General features: G+C 47.0%; 1 protein-coding gene across 3 annotated transcripts in view; it reads right to left on the bottom strand.

Annotated features, from left to right (window-relative positions):
- The window catches only part of DCAF1 (DDB1 and CUL4 associated factor 1), a 108,773-nt gene extending 81,587 nt beyond the window's left edge, over positions 1-27,186 (bottom strand). The window contains exons 1-2 of one of the 3 annotated variants that reach the window (XM_068114099.2): positions 27,129-27,186; positions 24,211-24,329 (exon numbers count right to left, since the gene is read on the bottom strand). In XM_068114099.2, the coding sequence (XP_067970200.2) occupies positions 24,211-24,314 (104 nt within the window). In that variant the 5' untranslated portion in view covers positions 24,315-24,329; positions 27,129-27,186. Of the gene's footprint in view, positions 1-24,210; positions 24,330-26,142; positions 26,314-27,128 lie in introns of those variants that run through there. The other 2 variants (XM_068114101.2, XM_068114098.2) reach the window with 2 other exon arrangements.
- Between the last annotated feature and the right edge of the window lie 172 nt (positions 27,187-27,358).

The raw sequence follows: 27,358 nt of genomic DNA, 5'->3' as shown, positions 1-27,358 counted from the left end.
CAATCAGTTTACCAATCACATTTTTGCCAATCACAAATTCCCTTTTCTCAATTTCGGATCCAAAACACTATCATCATCACAGTCCACTATGTCTGAGCCTTGGTGCGTCGTTACATCATTAAAGCTCGGCTTCGCAAAGCCGAGCAATGAATTCGGGTGGTTTGGTTGCCTGCAGGTTGAATCCATCCGGCATTCGGTTCAAGGGAGGTGGTTTGGTCGGGCCGAGATTCCACGCACCATCTCGGCGCGGCACCTTCTGGTCCCCGGCCCGATGGCTCAATCTCGACCGGTCGGAACCCCGCCCCCACCAGGGGGCACCGTTCCGCTTCCTCCTAGCTGCCCCTGAACCGGACCGGTCGCCTTGCCCGACAAGGCCCGGACTCGACCATGCGGGGCGGAGCCAGGCCCGAGTCGGCCATGACGCTTCGAAGAGAAGCGACGCAGCACCGACCCGTGCCGGGCCTCGCATCCAACAAAGCGCACCGCGCTCCGAGTGCTCGCGTCGGCTAACCGTTGCCCTAAACGCTGCCCCGTTTAACGTCGATGCCTTACTCGCATATGCGACCCTTTTCACACTCACCAAGCCCGGCGTTGCAACGCCGCCCGTACTTTCCACACACTCCGTCCATTCCACCACCGCACTCCCTGTTACACACCACACCTCTCGTGCACACTCACCGTTCGCACACTTCGTTCCACACCTCTCCTCCGTTACGTCCTCCGTAACACTCACCATGGGCGTGCACTCTTGCATCCACCCACTAACGCGCTCCGATGTGCCCTCCCGCACACGCGCCACCACTAACTCAGGTGTACCCTCTCGCACATGTTCGACCATTCCAGGTGTGCATTCTCGCACCCGCTCCACCACCAACTCACTCTCCGTGTCACACTCCGCACACCCCGACGTGCATTCTCGCTCGCACTCGGTTTCACACCCGTGCTCCGTAACACGCTCATTCCCCGATGCACACTTTTTTTTCACAAGCGCGCCATTTCCACTCACAGGGGACCCTTCACCAACACCCGGATGCTTCCTCGACCCCAAGCGCGCGAAAATTCTTTCTGCGCCAAACATCCTTTTACAAAATCTCCCTGCACAATATACAGCACGACTCACCTGGGTGCTTCTTCTTCTTCGCTCCAACACCTGCAAACTTTCATTTGGGTTAATAAGCACAGCATCGTGATGTGAGCACGGACTTTGAGCAATTTCCATTCCTTCCTCCAATTCCCGGGCTACCTCCGTCGTCTTTTCAATTTCAACTACACCCATGATTTCTTTGTTCACCTCGACGACCGTTGGCTTTAATAAAATTCCCTCTACCTCAGCGGTCGCCGGCTGCCCCATACCCCGGGTCGCAATGTCTACCCCGGTCCAGTTACCTGTGCTTTGCTCCGCTTCGCTCAACCAGCGCTTCTCGAACCGCGTTACCTCATCGCGTACCCTCACAACCTCTTCGCTCAACCTGCGGTCAACCTCCCTTTCCACCCGCTTTGCCTCATACCTGGCCTTGTCCCTCGCCAGTCCCTCATTTACTTCTTTGGCCTGGGCAGTTATGTCCTTCAATGTGTCCCCCATTTCTCCCATATTCTTCCTCAATTTCTCACGATCAGCCCTCAATCCCACAAGTTGGTTTCCCAATTGCTCACTATCAGCCCTCAATCCCTCAAGTTGGTTTCCCAATTTCTCCCCCATTCTGTTTTCCATTCGGTCCAATTGTTCTCCCATCCCCATTTGCACGGCGGCCTGCAGCTGCGCAATGAGGGCTTGCATGTCTATCCCTCCCACTTGCGCTGCGGGCGCGGCTACCGCAGCACCGCCATTTTGTGCCTCTGCAACCACATACGCGAGGGCGCCATCTTGCGCACCTGATACCCCCGCAACCACATCTTCATTGCTCTCCTCCTCCATTTCCCCCCTGTGGTCCTGGGTTACCCCTAACCCCTCTAATAATTCCCACACCGGCATCCGGTCGCCTTGATCATCCATGAACGATTTCAAATTTGGATGTTAAAATAAAATTTTGTACCACTCGTAATTTTGAGCGCGTCAAGCGCACTTCGGGTCCGAATCCCACTTCTGACACCAAATGTTACGGAACCCAACGTCGGCCTCTTTTCCCCCCTTATCGAGGGGGGATTAATCCCCTAGTCTATGACTGACCGACGTGGTCCTGGGGGTATGACGTCACGTCCGGTCAGCGCTGGGTAGGGTATTAGGCCCACCCGTCCTATGACCTAAATACCAGCGCCTCTCGGTACGCAAGGAAATACTCCCGCTCACGGCCGCAGCGTAATGGATTGGTTGCGCCGAGCGAAGCGAACTGCGGCGTGAGCCGTTTATCGAAGTGGCTAAACCCGATTCATATGCGTTGGCCGAATCGCGCCACGCACACTCAATTTGGAAATAGCTAAAGCGACCGAATGAGAAAGAAGGAAGGCAAAGGTAAAGAACAGATATTTATTAATTATTTACACAACCCAAAGAAAAGAGAGCAATCAAAGTAATACACAGGGAAATGGAAGGAGCAGAAGGACACAGAGCAATTCTAGCTTATACTATACAGGCTTAACTTAAAACCCCAAGACAACACAGAGGACGGACAACGAGCAGACTCACACGACTGGGGGGATGAAAGGAATGGCAGATTTGAATCCTGGCAGGGCGGGGGGGGGGGGGGGGCACGGCCCAAAGAGATCGCGGCAGGAAGGTCCGGGGCCAATGGCTCGATGTCGGTTTCCCCGCTCGAGCGTCCACGCGCCGATTACCCAGAGAAGGCTCAAGAGCAAGGTCAAGAGCAAGGCAGCACAGCGAGGCAGTGAGCGGGCTCAAGCACAGACGAGGTACAGCAACGAGCAGGGCGCACGAACCATCTCCATCTGCATCTCATCTGTCAGTCAAAGGCTTCCGCCCGCGCTTTTATATCGCGCGTTTAGATCAAGCCGCGGGTTAAGAGGGCACGCCTACCGGGTCGCTCTTTGCAGTACCGATTGGTGGGCACGGGCTCCTCCTGGCTCCGCCTCCCGGTGACGATGGCCGAGCCACGCCATTCTTCCCCGGGTCAACCGCATGGAACAATGGCGTCTTGTGGAGGGATAATGCCAACAACCACCCGCACCCTTTCGAAGGGAGAATGGGCCTACGGCTACGCTTCTTTAATTGATACAACGCAATGAACTAGTGGAAACGAAGCCTTATGCTGACATTTACTACGGACATAACTATTGAGGGAAACTTATGATTTGCGACGTGTGCGATGGCCTACTAAGGACGACCTTTGACCTTTACACTTGGAGGTATTTACAAGGAATATTTACAGCACACAAAAGGGTATATTTTACAGCAAATTACACACAGGGTTCTCAAATCCTCAACAATATATATATATATATATATATATATATATATATATATATATATATATATATATATATATATATATATATATATAAAACACAGCGTGTGTGTGTGTGTGTGTGTGTGTGTGTGTGTGTGTGTATATGTGTGTGATGTTACCGATAGACTCCTAAACGGAGAGGCTCACGTGCTTGATATTTGGCATAGACATGGCCATTGAGCCTGGGACGAACATGGCCGAGACCATATTTGACGAGATCCATATTTTTTATTCATATTTACCTCAGCGCATTTCAGCGAAGTACCCGCTAATCTCAGCCGGTGCCAGAGTAGCTCGCTGATTCGCTCAGAGCGATCACGTGATGTTCCATCCTCGCCTCCAGACTGATTCGCTCAGAGCGATCACGTGATGTTCCATCCCCGCCTCCAGACTGATTCGCTCAGAGCGATCACGTGATGTTCCATCCCCGCCACCAGACTGATTCGCTCAGAGCGATCACGTGATGTTCCATCCCCGCCGCCAGACCACTGCCATTTTCAGATGTACTGAAAATATATCGAATGACCATTGCAATTCACACCACATAGGTGGAGATGCAGTTACCGGGCGCCATCTTGGTTGGCACTCGATGCTGGGCGATGGTGATTTCCGTCACACGTTTGCACGTAATTCAGAGCGAAAAGCGATTGCGTTTTTTCACCTTTTATGCGATCGTGTTTTGTGTCGATTTTGTGCGATATGATTTAAATGTCTTTGAAACGGCTGTGAAACGTCTTTCCACAACCCTTCCGTAACCGATTGGAGCAGTTTATTGCCGCACAAAATGGCATTTTAACAGTTGTCTTGCTTTTAAAATCTGGGACACGTTCAAAACAAACGAGATCCGCGAAGCGAGTTGGTCGAGTCGTGCTAAAGAAGATGGCGACACAGCTGCTTCAGTTTTCACGGAGTATGAGCGTTCTATATATTTTCAATTCAGTGCGCCCGACTCGCTCACGTACTTGATTTGTGGCATAGACATGACCATTGGGCCTTCACGGTGTAATTTGTGCGAGGCTTTTGTCCGAGTGAGCTTGAGTCGAGAGGGCGAATGTACGGGTTGGGAATGTACGAGTCTCCCTTCCCCCGCCCGGCAACGCCGGTACTGGAGGGCATCACAGGATCGGTGAGTCTCCAAAATCCGCTTCATGCTGTTGCGAAGATGCAGGACGATGTCGCGATTGTTGTGCTGCTCTCCGACCATGAGAACTGCAACGTCATTGTTGACTGGCCCTCCCCTTGCCCCTCCCCCCTCCCCTTCTCCCCTCCCCCTCCGTCCTCCCCTTCTCCCCTCCCCCTCCCTTTTCCCCCTCCCCCTCCCTTTTCCCCTCCCCCTCCCTTTTCCCTTCCCCCTCCCCCTCTCCCCTCCCCCCCCTCTTCTCCCCTCCCCCCCCTCTTCTCCCCTCCCCTCCCCCGCCCGGCCCGGCAATGCCGGGTGCTTCTGCTAGTATATATATATATATGCCCATACAACACAACAACAACATACATTTTAAAAGGCCATTTTCCCTGCTAGAGCGGAGGTTAGCCTTGTGGTCCCCATGACAATCTTCTCCATTTTGCCCTATTTTCTGCATCTCTCCTTGTTAACCCCCTTGCCCGCATTTCTTCTTCCACCATCTTTAGCCAAGTCTTTCTCGGTCTTCCCCGTCTTCTACTTCCTTCTACATTCATTTCCATCACTCTTCTCAACCAGTCACTTTCATCCTTCCTCAACACATGACCAAACCATCTCAACCTGTGCCTCTTCACAGCATCAATCACAGGCTCTATTCCCATCATCTTTCGCAATTCATCATTTGTCTTCCTCTCTCTCAACGATACTCCGCACATCCGTCGAACCATTCGCATTTCCACCCTTTCCAACCTTCGTTGCTGCTCTACGTTCATTACCCATGTCTCGCTCCCATAAATCATAACACATCTCACACATGCAGCATACACCTTTCCCTTCAGCTTCAACGACACTCCCGTCATCATCAGCACGCCACTCAATTCCCGAAACTTCTTCCATGCACATCTCACTCGAGCAACCGTTGCCGAGTCTGATCCACCTTCTCCATTCAGCATGTCTCCGAGGTAGCAAAATGTTTTCACACCTTCCAGCTTCACACCGTCTCCAAGATCCAACTCAACATTTCCTCCATCTGCAGCTCCCTCTGTGCACACCTTACATTTGAATGTAGCTGCCACACTGGTTAATGACCCTCTCAGACCACTAGATTTTTGATGAACCCACTCAGCGCACATTGTACACTGAATGGAGTTCACTCCGACACCCTTCCTACACACAGCACAGGGCCACTTTCCAGTTCTTTCCACCTCACCACATGCTTTACCACTTGCCATCACCTTCGTCTTTCCGATATTCACCTTCAGACCTTTTGTCTCCATACATTCCTTCCACGTGTTCATCTTTTCCTTCAGTGCATCCATACTTTCCGCAATCAACACCAGATCATCTGCATACAACAACTCCCACGGTAAACCCTCCTTTACGTTCTGAGTCAGCACCTCCATCACAGCTACAAATAGTAGTGGACTTAGTACCGACCCCTGATGCACTCCCACCTTCACCTCAAACTCACCACTGTTCCCGTCCTTCGTCCTTACAGCTGTGCGCGCTCTTTTGTACATTGCCATCACTACTCTGATCAACCATTCCTCCACTCCTAACTTCCTCAATGCCCATGTCAATACTTTGCGTGGAATACTTTGCGTGGAATCCGATCGAATGCTTTCTCCAGATCAACAAACCCAAGAAACAACTTCTTCCTCTTCTCCATGTACTTCTCCTGCAACTGCCTCGCAATGAAAAGCGCGTCTGTCGTTCCTCTTCCTGGCATAAATCCAAACTGCATTTCGTCGATCTTCACTTTCTTCCTTATCCTCCTCTCCAACACCCTTTCCAATACCTTCATTCCATGCTCCAATAACTTTATCGCTCGGTACGAGCCACACTCCAGAGGGTCACCTTTCCCCTTGTATAGAGGGACGAGGGTACTCAGTTCCCAATCCACTGGAATGCGGCCTTCTTTCACCACCAGATTACAGATCTCTGTCATTCTCTTCACACCCCAACTTCCTGCTGCCTTCAACATATCTCCCACAACTCCCGTCGGCCCTCCCGCTTTTCTACCCTTCATTGCTTTTATCGCTTCCTCAACTTCCTTCTCAGTTATCTTCTCTGCCGGTCCTAAAACTGGGTGACTCTCTATGTTGCCATCCCATTCATTCTCTGTATTCAACAGCATTTCCATATATCTTTTCCATCTTCCTTTAATTCCATCTGGGTCGACAACGATTTGTCCCACTTCATCCTTCAAGCAGCTCACCCCCATCACATCACACCTCTCTTTCGCTATCTGCTTTGCAATCCTGAATACCGCTCTCTGACCCTCTTCCGAATCCAAGCGTTCTCCGAACATTTTCCTACATGCCTCCTGCGCCTTTGCTACCTCTTTCTTTGCAGCCTTCCTGGCTGCCTTATAACTTTCATGCTCTGCTGTTTCTGCTCCCGTACCCTTCGCCTTCTGCCACTCCTTGAACTTCTTCCTCTTCTCGTCAATCCTCTTTCCAACTTCATCATCCCACCACCATGTTTCCGAGTGCCTCGGTGGTCCTTTTGTCCATCCACATACCTCACCAACGGCTCCCAACAGACTAGCTTTCATTGACATCCAACCACTTTCAAGCTCAACCACATCATCCTCGACCGTACTCAGCCTCTCTTTTAATGCCTCCCTTACTGTCACCTCTTTCAACCTCCACACCTTCATTCTCGGTTGGTACTTCACCCGCCGAGCTCTCCTCGCACCTTTCACCCTTACGTCGCAGACAACCAAGTGGTGCTGTGAAACAGTCTCCTCCCCCGGGATCACCTTTGTGTCTCGGAGGTGCCCCCTATCTCGCCTACGCACCATCAGGTAGTCAACGGTTGTCGTCGACCCACCTGACGTGTATGTAACAAGCTTATTATCCTCTTTCTGGAACTGAGTATTACAAATCAACAAATCAGCTCCATCAGCAAACTCCAAAATCCTTTCACCTTCTCCATTTCTCACACCATATCCGTAACCCCCATGAACTCCGTCAAAACCATCCATACTCCTTCCCACATGTCCATTTAGGTCTCCTCCTCCCACAACAACTTCCTCATCTTTCACGTTTTCCATCAGCTTCTCTATCGCACACCAGAACTTGTCCTCTTCATCGCTCCGACCAACCTGCGGAGCATATCCCGAGATGACGTTCACCAAGAGCTTTCCAATCATCATTTTCACCATCATCAACCTATCACTCACTCTAGTCACACTCACCACACTGTCTGCAAACTCCTCAGAAAACAGGACACCAACACCATTCACGCCCTCCAGGCACCCTTGCCACACAAACTTGTATTTCTGTCCCTGCCTACCCTTCACTATTCTCACACCACTTCCCTTCCATCTCGTCTCTTGCACACAACATATGTCCACTCTTCTTCTGACCAATACTTCCACCACTTCTCCTGATCTCCCTGTCATTGTCCCTACATTCCATGTCCCAAACCTCAGAAACCGATCTCCACTTCGGGCTGTACCCTGCCCACATGTAGTTGTAATTGTCATGGTTCTCTTTTTGAGGCAATGTTTTTTTTATGGCCGGATGCCCTTCCTGACGCCAACCCTCTTAGTCGCCTCCTACGACACGCAGGGATACGGCGTACCTATTCTTATCCAGGGTACACACTGGGAAACGTTTAAAACATGGAAATCCTGGGGGGGGGGGGGGGGGGGGGGGGATCACCGCTGCGGTTTAAACATATTTAAATAAATATTTAAACAAAACCATGAAAACAATCTAGTCTGGGAAAAGTCTCTAAGTGAGAACGTGGATTTTAGAAAGAAGGAGCAGAGGTGAAAGAACAAACGAGAATATAGGGGGCGGGGCACAAGTCGAGACGAGGAGGCCGCACGAGACACCAGGCCGCACGAGGCGCGGACAAAGAAACGACTAATTACACACAAATTTGCAACAACTACAAAACCAAAACCAAATAGAAACACACAATAACACATACACAACAAAATACGCAGCGGAAATTTGACAAAGAAACGAACGGGAAAACACTCAAACTTTGATGCCGTGGAGAGATCAAAGCAAGCCCCGTCGCTCGAGGGACCGGAAGCGGAACCGGTAATATATATAAATATATGACTATATGACTACATATATATATATATATATATGACTATATGACTATATATATATACATATACCGTATTTTCCGGTGTATCAACCGCACCCGTGTATCAACCGCACCCCCGATTTTCGACTTCAAAAAAAAAAAAAAATCAAAAAAAAAATCAGATTTCGAGGAAAAAAAAAAAAAAAAAATCAGAAAGATTTATAAAAGAGAAGAGAATAAATAAATAAAATGGAAAGCGAAATATGATGAAAGGAAAGAGAAACTGAAGACAGAGAAAGAGTGAAAATACATGAAATGAGTTGAAAGAGAATTTAAAAAACATTAAAATTATTCTTTCTTGCCAATGTGGGGCCCTGAAAAGGGCCATTGGGTTTTGGCTCTTGCCAATGTGGGGCCCTGAAAAGGGCCGTTGGGTTTAGTCTTTAAAATCCGAAGAAGTCCTCGTCATCCGTTTCTTCAGGGAAGACATTACGAAGATGATCATCCGAGTCTGGGTAGGCGAGATCATCGTCATCGTTATCCTCTTCTCCATCGTCGGTCACTGCCACTTCATCCTCCCAGATGATGTCATCTTGAGTGCCATCGAGGGCATTACATATGCAGCACTTGAGGAAGGCCCGCTCGATGATGGCTGCCGGCAACTCCTCCCAGACCTTCAGTATCCAGCTACAGATCGTCGGGAGGTCCACCTTCCTCATCCTCCCAGTCTTGGTGAAGGTCTTGTCCCCTGACAGCATCCACTCCGACCAACAGCGCCGCAGACCATCTTTGAACGGCTTGTTGACTGAAACGTCTAGCGGCAGCAGCAGCGACGTCATGCCACCCGGGATAATCACCAGATCAGTGTTGAGCCCCCTCAGCGTTGACTTGGTCTCCTCTGTCTTGTGACAAGGGAAGGCGTCGAGGACGAGCATTCTCCGTCACCGCGAAAGCCCACCAACTCGTCTCCCCCACACGACGCGGAGCCAGTCATCTACCAGCGCTTGGTCCATCCACCCCTTGGCCTGGGCACGAACGATTACACCCAGGGGAAATTTATCCTTTGGTAGCGTCTTCCTCTTGAAGATGATATACGGCGGCAGCTTTCCCCCATCAGCGGTGCACGCTAGCATAACCGTAAAACGATATTTCTCATGACCCGTTGTCGTGATGGACACCGACTTGTCACCTTTGGCCGAGATGGTGGTCCCTCGAGGCACATCGAAGGTCAGCGGCGTCTGATCTGCGTTGCCGATGCGGCTTAGGGGATAGTTGTGCTGCTTGCGGAACTTGATCACGAACTTCTGAAAATTAGCAGTCTTCTCTGCTATGTCATCAGGGAGATTCTGTGCGATGTGGGTTCGCCGGCGAATGGAAAGGCCATGACGACCCATGAACCTGTACGCCCAAGACGTACTGGCCGTGAAGTCATCGACCCCGTTTCCCTGGCGATGAGTCGGGCCTGGAGTCGCAACGCTAGTGTCGCGATGGCATGTCCCTCGGCTCGCTTCTCTCTCACCCACATTAGCAGTCTCTCCTCCAAGGCCGGCCACTGGGCTGCTTTGCCCCTCATCGCCTTCTTCTTCTTCGGCATCGTCTCCAGCGTCTGCTTGTTAGTCCGCCAGCGTCTGCTTGTTAGTCCGCCAGCGTCTAATGACGGACTCGTCGATTCCGAAGTGTCGCCGGCCGCCCGATGACTAAACTCTTCTGCAAACCTGCAGGCACGGAGCTTGAAAGCTGCTGTGAATGATCGCGGTGCCATCTCGTGGTCTTGGTCAGGATAGAAGCGAATGGTGAAGCTTGGTATTGGTCAGGATAGAACCGAATGGTGAATCTTGGTCTTGATAGCTCGAACAGGAAAGAACGAATGGTGGAACTCCCCGTTGACCTCTCCGTTTTATACATTCGCCCAGCCCATGCAGCGGCATCAAAGCGACTTCAATAGGTTAGGCCAGATTTAAAAAAAAAAAAAAAGAGTTGTTGATCGTCCCTGCCCGACCCTACGAAACACACCTGACCAAAACTTTTTTTATTTTTTATTTTGAAAAAAATCATAAAAAACGATCTTTTCACATTCAAATTTGCGCCGTTCTGCACCGCATGCGCAGTGCGTGCTGCGGCAGAGCGTCGCAAGGGTCTCGGGCAACTTCACCCATTTTACGTTGGCCATTCATGGCGGCTATTGTGTGAGATTTTTCCCGCTGAAATCTGTATTGATTCGTGCTAGAATCGGCTTGAAATGCCTATTGTGATCGCATCGATAGCCCGTGAGGGCTCTTCCAAGACGGTGAAGGACTGGTATGCGTGCAATATCGAGTTGGATGTTGCAATCTCGGACTTCTATGCAGAGTTCTCAGACGGCAAGTATGATGGGGATAGGGAGCCATTGCCTGACGATACCACGCGGGTACTTTCGTCAAAGTATTCGCCGGCCCCAGTAAAACTGACGTGACTAAAGTTTCACCAGCTTGCAAAGTTTCTGATGTGACAAAGACTCTTGGCTCATTTCTCAAATTTGTGTTGGCTGCAGACACGGCCACGGATCACAGGATGGAACCCGATGAATGAAGAAATAAAATCATTTTGAGGAGAAAGGAGTCTTTATTTCACATTTTTCCATGTCAACAAAACTCAATGGAAAGTAGGAAAAAAACAAAAAAAATAAAAAGAAAAACCTCCCTCCCTACCCGAACTTTTGGGAAAAAAGGACGCTCAACAACTTTTTATTTTTATGTGGCCTTACCGCGGCGTTGGTTAGACAATAGGTACGTTATATAATGTCCCATGCAAAACATCCTGTTTACCATGTTTATGCTTTTGTTTTGTGACTTAATCCTGTCTTTATTTAGCACACTCTATTCACTATGTGACCTGTCATTCAAAGAAGACTAGTCAAAGTACACATTTCACAAACACGCATAGAAAAATCAAATATTCAGCCATTCCATGTCAAATCATCAAAGAATCTGCCGTCATCTCAGATTTTTGTAAAACTTTGGGACCAATTGGGACCCATGAAAAACGGCAAGAACTCAAATATTTTTGCTAACAGCCTCTTAATTAGTGAGATGCAGACTAACGAACTTTGGACTAATTAGCGCGACGTCGCGAATTCAAATGGCCATATCTCTAAAAGTATAACACCTAGAGAGCTGGTTTTGGTGTCATTTTAAAGGTATTTTCATGCCCTATGAATTTTTCTGGGCAACATTTTCCTACCTCCAACCACAAAAAAGTTATCACAAAATATAAACTTCAATTGTGAATCCCCAAAAAATGTATCCTTCAAATTTCCTCAAATTCATCCCAGAGGTACCTTATGATGTCAAGAAGCTTCCACATAAATTTTGTGATGGGCACTCCAATAGTTTCTGAGATATGAGCAATAATGTACATGTACGTATGGCATATAGGTTCGAAAATCAGCAGTGAAATATATAGGTATATACATACATACATATATATATATACATATATATATATATATATATATATATATATATATATATATATATATATATATATATATATATATATATATATATATATATATATATATATGTACAGTGAAACCTTGACTTACGAGTTTAATTCGTTCTGTAACCGAGCTCGTAACTCAATTTGCTCGTTTCTCAAATTAAATTTCCCCATTAAAATGAATTGAAATGCTATTAATCCGTTCCAGCCCCCCAAAAACCACACCAATTTAAAAATATATATATATATATATAAATATCTCGCGCTTTATATTTCACCTGTATGCAGCATACAAGTTGGCAGGATGGCCTGGACTGGAGGTACGCACACTTGACTCTAAACTGTCCAGCCTGGGTTTGAATCCCGACCCAGCTATAACCTGTCATGTCGGTGTTTCACAGGCAGGGTGATTCATCAATGTGTGTACCGCTAAACTGGGTGCCCCGTTTGCGTCCCATTAGTTGTTGGATGTTAAGGATCTCACCGTGTCTTCCACAAAGAGAAGGTGAGCTATCGCCGGCACTCTGAACAAGTTGTGGCCCTGGCATGCTCTTCTCCTCTGCCGTTATATACGTCCTCCTCGGCATCTTTTTCCAGAAGAGCCCTGTCTCGTCACAGTTGAAGATTTGCTGGGGGATGTATCCTTCAGCTTCTATCAGTTCGGCAAAAGTTATAATAAAATCTTCAGCTGCCTCCACATCCGAGCTTGCTGCCTCACAATGCCTGACGACGGAGTGAATGCCGGTCCTCTTCTTAAAATTATCAAACCATCCCGGACTGGCTTTGAATGACTCTTCCGATGCCTCGTCCGTTGATGTTCCCGCCGTCTGCTGCACCAAATCCCCGTAAATGTCTCGTGCCTTCTCACAGATGATGCTCTCGGTCACGGTATCTCATGCGAGCTGCTTCTCCGTCAACCACACAAACAACAACTTCTCCATCTCTTCATGGACAGAGGTCCGGAGCTTTGAAATAATCTTAACGCCCTTGGCTGGCGTTATAGCCTTTATCGACTCCTTCTGCTTCAAAATCGTACATATCGTAGAAGTACTACGATCGTACTGCCTCGCCAAGTCGACAACACGCACACCTCGCTCATGTTTTTCGACGATTACGTGTTTTATATCCAAGCTCGCTCGCTCGTAACTCAGATCTCGGCTCGCATCACAAAGCAAAAAATCGACCGAGCGACGGCTCGTATCTCGGAAAACTCGTAAGTTGGTGCACTCGTAAGTCAAGGTTTCACTGTATATATATATATATATATATTGTTGCGGTTTTTAGAACCTTCACATGTAAATTCCCTTATAAATAACCCCTGTGTACATTTCCCCTTAATTGGCTGTTTATTGAAATAATTGCACCTTAGTTAGTCCATGTACAACACGTAGCGAATCATAGGCCATTTTCAAAGTTATATCATTGTTGTGTGTTTCAGTTAAGGACCTGTTCCCAATAGTCGACTCTGCGTTGCATCAAATCAAATAAGATAGGATCCCTTGCAATATCCCCGTGGCCGCCTAAAAGTGCCAGTAAGGCGGCGTTCGCCGCCGTTGCATTGGGTGTTTACTGGCTCCACATCGACCCAAACTCCATTACCATTACGCACGAGGTCATCTCGGAGAAGAAGGGGGAGGAGCCGCCAGAAGCACGGGCGTGGCCCCACCTCGTCATCAAAGGTGGAGTCAGGGAGCCCTTACCAACCAACCAGAGCTCAGTGGGCATGGCTTGAGGGGGCGTGGCGAGAAAGATCTGGCAAGTTCGAGAGGGTTCCAAGGGGTGATTATAAAACCCTTGGCACGAGGCCCCCAAAGGAGGTACGAGAGAGAGACGCGGGAGGAGGCACGAGAAGCAGTTGAGTGATCCAGCCGAACCAGAGAAGAGAGACGAGAGGGGGTGCTCGTATTGCGGCAATAGACCGAGACCCTCTAGGGCCCTATTGTCGCCGGCTGTTGAGACACGGAGCTGCTGCAGGAAGCCATGCCGGTGTAAAGCCGAATACGTGGAACTGCCGGCTCCTCGCTTCCAGCCCGGAGCGGACCTGCTTGCTGTGCCCTGCCAAACCTTCCAGCCCTGTTGTCCCACCTGAACCTTCTCCTTCCAGCCATTCATTCCTGCCTGCAATTCCCTATTCGTGTGAGTCTGTTTTGTATTGTCCTGTGGGGATAGGTAAGCTTGTATAAGGATTTGCGGTCTTCTTCTTCTTCTGTAAATTACTTTCGTTTCTCCCTTTGGTTTCTTTGGTTTTGTACATTAATTAATAATAAATACCTGTTCCTCCTTACTTTGGTTTCATTCTCGTCCGATCGCTTTAGTGATTTCCCTATTGAATATCTGTGGCACGATTTTGGCAGAACCGCTTACAATCGGGTTTAGTCAATTGCTAACGGCTCGGATTCCAGATTGCTAAACCGCTCGGCAAATACCATCTTGTCCGGGATTCGAACGGTACTTGTCTCCCTGTTTTGCGGAGGGATTGATAAAGGTATTCGGGCTAATACCTGGACCAATAACCCTGATCAATCCCACCCCGCAAAAGAGCGTTACAAGTACCAGGACCGGTCGGCCGGCCAGCTTAAAAAGATGAGGGGATTAAACCCCCCCTCGATAAGGGGAGTGCCGTCCCCCGGATCCGTAACAATATAAATATAACCATATAAATATATATATAAATATATAATCTATATCTATCTATAATTCCAGTAATCTCTGTCTGTCTGTCTGTACGTTTGTTTGTTTGTCTGTGACCGCTGTTTCTCGACAACCACGGGTCCGATATACTTTTAACTTGCCAGGTATATTGCTGGGGACCCGAGGATGTGCCTTTTCAAGGTTTCATATTAATCGGACAATTACTTACCGAGCTATGTCCAAAAAACGATTCAACCAATCAGAGAGCAGCGAACGATCGCGTGTGCCGAACGTGGCGGACACACTCTGCCTCGGATGGCACATTTGAGAGCGTATTCATTTATTTCACGTTTGCAAACTATGTTGGCGCTATGTTGGCGTTAAACGATGTTTTAAAACTAATAAAAACGAATTTGCGATTCATTCGCTTTCCTGCGCGTTTGTGTACGCGATGGCGATTTCTTTACCAAACTCCGGAAGCCGTTCGCTTTGGACCCGAACCATTTCATGTAAATAGAGGGGGGGGATTGTCACCACTCGCAAGCCGTTCGCTTTGGACCAAACCATTTCATGTAAATGGAGGGGGGGGATATAATTTTAGATATATATATATAGTACGGGCATGCCCTAGTATATATAAAACACAGTTTGTGTGTGTGTAATGTTACCGATAGACTCCTAAATGGAGAGGCTCACGTGCTTGATATTTGGCATAGACATGGCCATTGAGCCTGGGAAGAACATGGCCGACCTAAAAAAAATTCTTTCATAATATTTTTTTACCTCAGCGCATTTCAGCGAGGAATATTATGCACGGAATCTGACCGGTGGCAGAGCAGCGCGCTGATTCGCTCAGAGCGATCACGTGATGTTCCTTGCCGCCATTAACTCAGTTATGCGTTCACACGTATTTCAGAGCGAAAAGCGATTGCGTTTTTTCACATTTCAGCGAGGAACATTGCCATTCACACCACATAGGTTTTTTTTTCTTTCATCTTTACGAGATCCATATTTTTTATTCATATTTACCTCAGCGCATTTCAGCGAGGAATATTATACACGGAATCTGATCAGGTGGCAGAGCAGCGCGCTGATTCGCTCAGAGCGATCACGTGATGCTCCTTGCCGCCATAAACTCACAGTTACGCGTTCACACGTAATTCACACGTTCAAAACAAACGAGATCCGCGAAGCGAGTTGGTCGAGTCGTGCTAACCAAGATGGCGACACGGCGGCTTCACTTTTCACGGAGTATGAGAGTTCTATATATTTTCAATTCAGTGTGCCCGACTCGCTCACGTACTTGATTTGTGGCATAGACATGGCCATTGGGCCTCCACGGTGTAATTTGTGCGAGGCTTTCGTCCGAGTGAGCTTGAGTCGAGAGGGCGAATGTACCGGTTGGGAATGTACAGGTCTCCTTTCCCCCGCCCGGCAACGCCGGTACTGGAGGGCGTCACAGGATCGGTGAGTCTCCAAAATCCGCTTCGTGCTGTTGCGAAGATGCAGGACGATGTCGCGATTGTTGTGCTGCTCTCCGACCATGAGAACTGCAACGTCATTGTTGACTGGCCCTCCCCTTCCCCCTCCCCCTCCCCTTCTCTTTTCCCCCTTCCCCTCCCCCCTACCCCTTCCCCCCCTCCCACTCCCCCCTCCCTCCCCCCTCTGCCCCCCCACCGTCCCCCTCCTCCTTCCCACTCACCCTCCCCCTCCCCCTCCTCCCTCCCACTCACCCTCCCCCTCCTCCCTCCCACTCCCACTCCTCATCACCCCTCCCCCCCCCTCTTCTCCCATCCCCCCCCTCTCCTCCCCTCCCCTTACCCCTCCTCTCCCCCACCCGGCAATGCCGGGTACTTCTGCTAGTAAATATATAAATATATAATAAATATATAAATATAATAAAAAAGATATATCTATCTATAATTCCAGTAATCTCTGTCTGTACGTTTGTCTGTGACCGCTGTTTCTCGACAACCACGGGTCCGATATACTTTTAACTTGCCAGGTATATTGCTGGGGACCCGAGGATGTGCCTTTTCAAGGTTTCATATTAATCGGACAATTACTTACCGAGCTATGTCCAAAAAACGATTCAACCAATCAGAGAGCAGCGAACGATCGCGTGTGCCGAACGTGGCGGGCACACTCTGCCTCGGATGGCACATTTGAGAGCGTATTCATTTATTTCACGTTTGCAAACTATGTTGGCGTTAAACTATGTTTTACAACTAATAAAAACGAATTTGCGATTCATTCGCTTTCCTGCGCGTTTGTGCACGCGATGGCGATTTCTTTACCAAACTCCGGAAGCCGTTCGCTTTGGACCAAACCATTGCATGTAAATAGAGGGGGGGGATTGTCACCACTCGCAAGCCGTTCGCTTTGGACCAAACCATTTCATGTAAATAGAGGGGGGGGATATAATTTTAGATATAGATATAGTACGGGCATGCCCTAGTATACTAAAGGTATATATATATAATATATATCACAAAAGTATGGACGGACTTGGACAAAACTTGTTGGACAGGTTGGGTGTGTTATGAGGACGAATAGATTATATTTTGATGAAGATCTGAATACGTATCCGAATATGAGAATTTTAATTTTTAAGTGACCACTGTGGGATACAAAACGTAAACTGTTCAGCCTGGTGGAGGTATGCGCTCTACTGAGTGCCTTTCTAGTTGTAGACTGGTTGGTGGCTTCTTTATTTTGTACATCTCCTGTGTTGCTCCTATCCAACCCCCTTTTTGTTTGAGAATTAGCACATCCTTTTCATCGACTTTAAAAAGCAACGTATCCAGAGTATAATAGAATAACCAAGAGAGAAACCCCCCAAAAAATCAAAAATCACAGTGGAGAGGAGCTGCGTCTGCAGCTAAATGATAAAATGAAAATGAATGAATGAATGATCGTTTTAAGGCCATTTTTTCCCCGCAAGAGTGGGGGCTCGCCTTGCGGGCCCCATGACCTCATGGTTCCCTTTTTGAGGCAATGTTTTTATGGCCGGATGCCCTTCCTGATGCCAACGCTTAGTCGCCTCTTACGATGCGCAGGGATACGGTGTACTTATTGTAAATCGGGGTACACACTGGGATCATTCAACCCAGCAAGCTGGTACTCAATTTGCCGACCTCGGAAGGATGACAGGCTGAGTCAACCCCCTTGGTGTTAATTCAGCGATCGACCGGGATTCGAACTCAGGATCCTAAATGGATAGATGATAGCTAAATCATAGAGTCCAGTGATTTTGGTTATGGTGGCGGATAAAGGGGGTCAGTCTTGGCACTCTTTATTGTGGATTGGGATGGAAGTGGCAACCTTCTTATTAGAAGGCAGGCAGCGATCTGAGAAGGGCTAGTAGTAGAACAAGTGTTACGCCTAGGTCCCCCGTCGGGGAAGTGATGTGAGTTTACAAAGTGGAACACGCAGAAAACATGCTATGATATATTTCGCTCACAAGGGTCAGACAAACATGGAGGCGGCCATCTTGGATTTTGACGTGGCGACCCAATTTTCAATAGCGTTCTTCCTTATGCCTAGATACACCCACACACCAGAAGGTACTTCACTTATTTTTCAAGATATTTCGCTCACAAGGTTCAGACATATATATGGTGGCGGCCATCCTGGATTTTGACGTGGCGACCCACTTTACAATAGCGGTCTTCCTTATGCCGAGATACACCCACACACCAAATTAGAAGTTGGTACTTCGCTTATCTTTCAAGATATTCTTCTAACAAGATTCAGACATACATGGCGGCGGCCATCTTGGATTTTGACGTGGCGATCCAATTTTAAACAGCGTTCTTCCGTGTGCCTAGATACACCCACACACCTGATTAGAAGTTGGTACTTCGCTTATTTGTCGAGATATTTCGCTTACAAGGTTCAGACATATATATGGTCGTGGCCATCTTGGATTTTGACGTGGCAACCCAATTTTCAATAGCGTTCTTCCTTATGGCAACATACACCCACACACCAAATAAGAAGTTGGTACTTCACTTATTTTTCAAGATATTCATCTCACAAGGTTCGGACATACATGGCGGCGGCCATCTTGGATTTTGACATGGCGACCCAATTTTCAATAGCGTTCTTCCTTATGCCTAGATACACCCACACACCAGATTAGACGTTGGTACTTCGCTTATTTTTCAAGATATTTCGCTCAAGGGTCAGACATATATATGGTGGCGGCCATCTTGGATTTTGACGTGGCGATCCAATTTTAAACAGCGTTCTTCCGTGTGCCTAGATACACCCAAACACCAGATTAGAAGTTGGTACTTCGCTTATTTTTCAAGATATTCATCTCACAAGGTTCAGACATACATGGCGGTGGCCATCTTGGATTTTGACGTGGCGACCCAATTTTGAATAGCGTTCTTCCTTATGCCTAGATACGCCCACACACCAGATTAGAAGTTGGTACTTCGCTTATTTTTCAAGATATGCAGGTTACAAGGTTCAGACATATATATATGGTGGTGGCCATCTTGGATTTTGACGTGGCGACCCAATTTTCAATAGCGTTCTTCCTTATGCCGAGATACACCCACACACCAAATTAGAAGTTCGTACTTTGCTTATTTTTCAAGACATTCATCTCACAAGTTTCAGACATACATGGCGGCGGCCATATTGGCTTTTGACATGGCGACCCGATTTTAAACAGCGTTCTTCCTTGTGCCTAGATACACCCACACACCAGATTAGACATTGGTACTTCGCTTATTTTTCGCGATATTTCGCTCACAAGTTTCAGACATATATATGGTGGCGGCCATCTTGGATTTTGACGTGGCGACCCAATTTTCAATAGCGTTCGTCCTTATGCCGAGATACACCCACACACCAAATTAGAAGTTGGTACTTCGCTTATTTTTCAAGATATTCATCTCACAAGGTTCAGACACACATGGCGGCGGCCATCTTGGATTTTGACGTGGCGACCCAATTTTCAATAGCGTTCTTCCTTATGCCTAGATACACCCACGCACCAGATTAGAAGTTGGTACTTCGCTTATTTTTCAAGATATGCAGGTTACAAGGTTCAGACATACATGGCGGCGGCCATCTTGGATTTTGACCTGGGTTGCACCCACACACCAAATTCGAATGCGGTCCTTCGCTTACGCACGCACGCCCGCACGCCGCCCGCACTCACGCACGCACGGACGGACGGACACACGGACGGAGGGGAAAGCCATAGTCCCCCTTACGCTCCGCTGAGCGACGGGGGACAATAAAAAAGATAGGCTAGTAGCAATAATGGAAGTAGCAATAATTTTTCACAATTGTGTTTTTGTCGAAACTGTATTTATCTTTCGGTGTGTGTACCTATTGTGTGTCTAAGTAAGATTCTCGGTGTTAATTTTTCATGCCTGTATACAAAATCGTCGGTTAATTCGTGTCGTGTTTTTTGAGGCCAAGTAGGCTACCGTGTCCTACCTTGAGGCTTTGTTTTTCTCTCAGCAGTCTGATGATTGTGCTGCAATTACTTTCGTTCTCTGTTTTTGTCCCAGTCTTTCACCCCATACTTCCTTGTTTAAAATCTCAAAAAAAAAAAAAAAAAAAAAAATTTCCTTCGCTGTTCTTGTTCGTTTATTCGTTGTTCTGATTTGTTCGTTCATTCTTCGATCATGCGTTTCACCCCCATTTCCATTTCCCCAGATAGTTTTCATGGCTCAATTTTAAAATGTTTAAACTTTCCCCTGAAGTACTGTATTCTGTCGTATATTATAACACCTTTTTCTTCTTCTTCTTCTATAAAAGGATGCTTTCGACTTGCTCACCAAATCTATTCATTCCAAAAAAAAAAATTCCATCTCTTACAGTTCCTCTTTTCCACATTCCTGAAACTCTCCTGCACTCCACCCCTCCTCCAGCGTCCTCAATCGTATTTTTGAAGCCAACTCCGAGGGCCTTTCACTCACTCACCGCAGGCAGGTTGGTGGTCTTTCCGTCTTCTACCGACTCCTCTCCGGCCTTGCCCCCCAGCTCTCTCTGGGCTCTGTCCCCCAAATATTCCTGCAGGTCACACAAGATCTGCCTGCAACCCTATTATGGTTAAACTGCCAAAATCAAGACTCTGCTCACCTTCACTCCTTCATTCCTCTTTTCTCCCGCCTCTGGAACAAACTCCCTCACTCTTCAATCCCACTCCTCCCTCCAGGTCTTTAAAACAGCTGTTCACCACCATCTCTTATCTTCCCCCATCCAAAACCTTGATCTTTTCTACCCCCGCTAATTTCACCCCAAATCCACTTTTTTGAAATACCAGCTTCTTCCCTGGAAGTCCTTGGTGTCCTTGTGTTTTATACTTCTCCCACCCCCCCCCCCCTTCCCACGCCTCCTCCCCCCAAGCCCTCTCCCTCCCACACATCTCCCGATGCCCCTGCTCTCAAATGTTGTGTTTGTGTGCTTCCCTTTCTCTCCCCATCTTGTCTACCGCTCCCTCTTTTTATATATTTTGTTTGTCTGTTTGATTTGTTTGTGTGATAAATGTTAGCTCTTTCACGAGCCTCGATTCTGTATACAAAATAGTCAGGTCCAGTTGTTTGTGATTGAGGGGTAGGAAGAAGGGGGGATGGGGTGAGTGGATTGGGGACCTTGGACTTCTCTGCAAATAGTACTAAGACAACAAACATCCAGTATAATCATTTTGTTCATAACTGAAAGAGGAATGCAGCTGTTGCTATCAGGCTTTGGAGGAGGGCGAGAAGCCAGAGACGTTTGTTTTCAGGTGAACCTAATTGAGCGTCCACAAGACTTCCACGTTTTTAAAATCGTTTTACAGGTGTTTTACAGGTATCCCTGGTGTTGGGCTAGTGGCTAGGGTGCCAGCTTAGGATCCTAGGATCCTGGGTTCAAATCCCAGTCGATCGCTGAATTAACGCCAGGGGGGTTGACTCAGCCTGTCATCCTTCCGAGGTCGGCTAATTGAGTACCAGTTCACTGGTAATTCCCTGTTTGTCGTAAAAGGCAACAAAAAGGGTTGGCGCCAGGAAGGGCATCCGGCCGTAAAACATTGCTTCAAAAAGGGGACCAAAAAAACAACAACAACCACGGTGCCCGAAAAAGGCCAACCCCCACTTTGCGGGGAAAAATGGCCTCTAAAGGTGGTTTATATTACAGGATCGAAGCACAAATGAATACATCAGACAACACAGGACCTAACGTCAGACAAACAAAATTCCACAATTGCTTTGGGGTTGCCTGGTGTTGGCTTAGCGGTTAGGGCGCCGGCTTGGGATCCTAGTATCTTGGGTTCTAATCCCGATCGATCGCTGAATTAACGCCAAGGGGGTTGACTCAGCCTGTCATCCTTCCGAGGTCGGAAAATTGAGTACCAGCTTGCTGGGATGAATGATCACGGTGTGTACCCCGATTTAGAATCGGTACACCGTATCCCTGCGCATCGAAGAGCGTGACCAAGGGTTGGCGTCAGGAAGGGCATCCGGCCATAAAAACATTGCCTCAAACAGGGAACCATGATCGTCACGGGGCCCGCAAGGCCAACCCCCGCTTCAGCGTGGAAAATGGCCTTAAAACGATCATTCTTTGGGGTTGGAGAGGGCATGGAGGGACGGGGAGGGAGGGGGAGAGGTAGTGAGGGTGTGGGCGTGACATATGCTCCAGAAAAGTCTGGGTACTCGCTCTTGTTTTGATTGTATGTCTAACTTGCTGCATCATGTAAAGTGTCAGCACATCCACGAATATCGCTTCGTTTAAAGTTGGGAAGCTATTTCTTATTGGTAGACATGGAGAGAGGTGGAGAGTATAACGGATTTTCAATACAACGACGAGTCCCATTTCTTCATTAGAACAAGGCTCAATTACACGACACTCCACCTCATGGAAACAGCCAATAATCTTTAAATGGTGACGAACATATTACCTCACAAATGCAGATCAACATCCTGTGGCTGTGCATGTGGAAATAAACAAATCAAGTCGTACGATTCATACCTGCTTCCTGTGATAATACACCACAATGACAACACTTCATCCTTTAAATGCATTGCATAAACATAGGGGCAATACCCCCGGTGCTCACCTGGTAGAATAAACAGAATAATGCACTGACTAAAGGTATTTTAAACCAATTTCAATCGTTTCTAGAAGACAGGGCAGCATGTAGAATCATACTAACATAATCATATGACTTTAAATAAACAAACAAAAAATACCTATTTTGGGGGGGAAAGCCCCCTCCTCCCACCTCCTCAGACCCCAATTTTCCAAATGCCTTGAAAAAACATTGGTACATCACGGATGATGAAGGTTGTGGTGAAGTTTCATCAAAATTGTCTGTGTAGGTTCAGAGACAAAAGCAAATACCTATTTTGGGAGGCAAGCCCCCCGCCCCCCATGGACCACCTTAGACCCAGATTTTTTAAATGCCAGGAACAACCTTTGGTACAACACAGGTGATTAAGCTTGTGGTCAAGTTTCATCAGAATTGCATATGTAGTTCCTGAGAAGAAAGCAAATACCTATTTTGGGGGGCAATCCCCCCTCTCCCGCCCCCCCCATAGATCCCCGCAGATTTTTTTAATGTCCTGAACAAACGCTGGTATATCACACGGGCGATGAAGGTTGTGATAAAGTTTCATCGAGATAGTTAGTGTCGTTTCACAGAAGAAAGCAAATATCTATTTTAGGGGGTCAAACCTGGACCCACTTTGACCCCCGGTACACCCCCTTAGACCCCAATACTTCTAATGCCGTGAACAAACTTTAGTCACAACACAACAAATATCATTTGTGCCAAATTTGGTCGCAATGCCATCAGCGGTTTCGGAGAAGAAGTTTCAAGTGTTTACGGACTGACGGACGGACGGACTGACGACGCGCCATCACATAAGCTCCCTGAACTTCATTCCAGGTGAGTTAAAAACCGAGGGTTATGGGCTTATTTGAGGGACAGTTTCTGAAGGGGAGGGTAAATGAATGGGAGGGAACGACAAATCCAGGAGAAGGATAAACCTCTGGTGTGATGCAGACTGCCCAGAGTAGACCCTGATGCTCACAGTAGAGGGTAGGTCGTAGTGAAGCGTCATAAGCATGGGATTGGTACATTCTCAACCTAAATGGGCCAGCTTGTCCGGGGAGATTGATAGCCGGTGTGGCACGTGGGTTCCCCCTACCAGGACAGTGAAGGGGGTTTTGATACAAATTCAGTTATTTATATTTATAAACGAGCCCAAAATACATTTGTGGACAAGAAAGGTTGGAAATTTCAATGGATTAAAAAAAAAATGGGAAAAAGACATCTTGAAAACATTCACAATGCTCGTTTGTGAACACATTCGGATTGTTGGCGCCAATCTGACTCAACAGAGGACGCTGGTTGCAACACGAGCACGGCCAATGATCACTACACCATGCGCTGCTGTTTGAAAGTGTCATTATTCACAAGATCACACAATTTGTACCCAAAACATCAGAAACAGAAACAAACAGCAACAAGTCCAATAGACGGTTGAGCGATTCAATGATGAAGATCGAACAGACCTTGTGAGAACAGGTACCGGGTTGGTACCGCTCCCTTTCTCTCGTTCCCACTGGTCCAAAAGGGCTGTCAACTCTGCCTTGGAGTCAACGGCTCCCACCGCCATGGTGCCGTTTGGAGTCTGCAATTACAAATTGGGCGTCAGTTCCCTCAATTACGTTGAGCTCAGAGATACGACACATTGTTGTATAAAACACAAATCCAATGAATTTCCAAGTCATGTGGTCTCCATCATCAGCTCACCAAGTTCTTATTTATTAATTTCTTTATTATTACCTCGTTTGCACTCCTGTCTGTTTGTTTGTTTGTCTGTGAACAAGACATCTGAAAAGGTTGTGGATGGATTCGGACAAAATTTGGCAGAGACGTAGCGTATGTGACAAGGACGAAATGATTAGATTTTGGTGAAAATCTGTATTCTGATCCGGATACTAGAATTTTTAAAGCGATTCTTCACCATTGGGTGGATAGGGCCAAAAACGATGGATATCTCAAAAAATTGTGGACAGATTTGGACGAAACTTGGTGGACAGGTTGTGTGTGCGACAAGGAAGAATCGATTCAATTTTGGTGAAGATCTCAATATGGATTCGGATACAATAATTATTTAATATTAAAGTGATTCTTCACTATTGTCATTGAGAGATGGGGCGAAAAGCGATATATAAGATGATATTTAAAAATATATTATGGACGAGTCATGAATAAACTTAGTGGACGAGTTGGTTAGATGACAAGAACACGCCGATTCGATTTTGGTTCAGGTCCGAATCCAGATCCAGCCTATCAGTGGGATACAAAACAAACTGTTCTACCTGGCGGAGGTGTGTGCTCCACCGAGTAATGTTCTAGTTTGAGGTGCAATGAAAGGTTGAAGCATTTGTTCAAATTTACACTCTTCTCGAAATATACATTAAAAATTCAAGAACACACAAAGAAACTTGTGACAACTTGGACCATGTCTGCGCTGTATCCACAGCAGAACAAATGAAGGATTGGACAGCTTGGAGACAAACACATTCCCAACTACAAGAACGGCACTCAGTGGGGAGCAAACCTCCACCTTGTTGGCCATACCACTCAATGGTGAAGAATCACTTAAAAAATTATCCGAGCTGGATCCGGATCCGGATAGTCACCAAAATTGAATCGATTCTTCCTCGTCACACACACAACCTCTCCAACAAGTTTCGTCCAAATCCGTCCATAACTTTTTGAGATATCCTGCTATGTATCGTTTTTGGCCCCATCTCCCAATGGTGAAGAATCGCTTTAAAAATTCTAGTAGCCGGATCCGGTTCCGGATCTTCACCAAAATCTAATCATTTCGTCCTTGTCACATACGCTACATCTCTGCCAAATTTGGTCCGAATCCGTCCACAACGTTTTGAGATATTTTGTTCATAGAGAAACAGACAGGGGTGAAAGCATAACCTCCAATCACTTTCGGTGTAGAGTTAACTATCCCACTGCCTGTACCTTTTGTCAGATCATACACTGCGAAAATCAAATCCGACTCTGGTTTGTATGTCATGTCGGGAGGCACAGAGCGCGCATGCGCCAATTCCACGTGCTATATGCACTTTACTTAAGGGGGGGATGGTGTGGTGGTGGTCACGTGTAAATCATCACCAGCCTCAGCCTGTCAAGGTGAATTTGAAACGCTTCGAAGCTGGTAAAAAAAAAAAAAAAAAAATCAAATTGCAAACAAAAGAACAAAGAACAGTAAGGAAGCGGGAGCCATGAAGAACGTGAAGAAACGGAGACAAAGTGGGAAGTCCAATAACTCGAAAGGGAGGAGTGTGAATTTGGCGGGAAGCAAGGAAACAGATAATCTGAGAGAAAACCAAAACAGACGATCACGATAGCGCCGTTAATTAGGCCCACATTTGGCGCTAGTCAGTGCACACATCTGATCTTTGACACGACCTCACCTCTCAGTCGAAGCCTGAGTTGAATGGGTACTTCACCGGACTTCAGACAAACACGGTGACGGAAAAAGGTCGAAACGAATAGAAAATAAACAACAATTTCGTGTCGGAAACTAACTGACGAGATCACACTCACAGCAGTGCAACACGTGGCCGACAGGCGGAATCTCGGACGGCGCGTTTTGGATTTTGTCATCTTCAAAGATGTTATTTGAAATTCAAAGATGCACCGAATTCACTAAAAGTGATGCAAGCACCGCGAACAAAACGTAAGTGCATATAGTATGTGCGATTAAGGTATTTGAGGAGAAACCAACGAGAGCGTCTCCCGCTTTAATAACACCACCAATTATATCGCGGCCATTACACCGCTTTATTCAGGAAGCAATATTTAATACATCATTCGACGTTCCCATCTTTAAGAACTATAGCTAGATCGACAAAGACGAAATCACTGATAAAATATCACGATTACTTCCTGAATCAAATGCTTTAATGTCAATGTCATGGAGAAATGGTCAACTAAACGGCAACTTCCGGTCCAACGTCATGGGGTATTATTGGTTCGTCAGTTAAGGAACAACAGAAAATGTCGAGCTAAGCAATAGCTATTTAGTTGTTAGTGGATTAAACGAAAAAAATTCACACGAAGTCCAATTACTGAGGAAGTTCCACACACGAAAAAGAACAATTGGCGATGATTAGCCTACACCACTCGCATCGGAAAAACACCTTTAGAACATCAAAAAGGTCAGGTTATGCTGACTCCCACATTCTCTCACTATGACTATGAGAGGTATCAATTTCGTACAAAACAGAAGATCTGGAATACAGGATAAACAAGTCTGCTTCCGTATATATTTCTGTATTTAAGTAACAATTAGCGTGAAAGTCTATAAAACTAACTTGAATATACAAGCAGGTAAATACGTAAGTATAAGTAAAATTATAACGAATGGAGATTTGTGAACCCCAGCGGCCAGCATTGCCTTCACGAAACCTAGTCCACGTCTCTCTCAGTCTCAGCCCCCTGCCCCTCCCACACTCACAAAAGCAATCGTCACTTCCGTTTCCGATGACGTCATCGCCATTTTCCAAACATATGAATTATAATCACGTGAATTCCAAATATAACAATCGGAAATCTCTGTAGCGCGGGTCAATTCGAGCAAAGCTGACCTGGTTCATCGTAAACATGAACAACAACAGTAACAACAAC

The sequence above is a fragment of the Myxine glutinosa genome, chromosome 4, assembly GCF_964187855.1.
Source record: "Myxine glutinosa chromosome 4, kmMyxGlut1.1, whole genome shotgun sequence".
NCBI lineage: Eukaryota > Metazoa > Chordata > Myxini > Myxiniformes > Myxinidae > Myxine > Myxine glutinosa.
The sequence above is the reverse complement of the archived record's forward strand: the minus strand, read 5'-3'. Positions and strand labels throughout refer to the sequence as shown.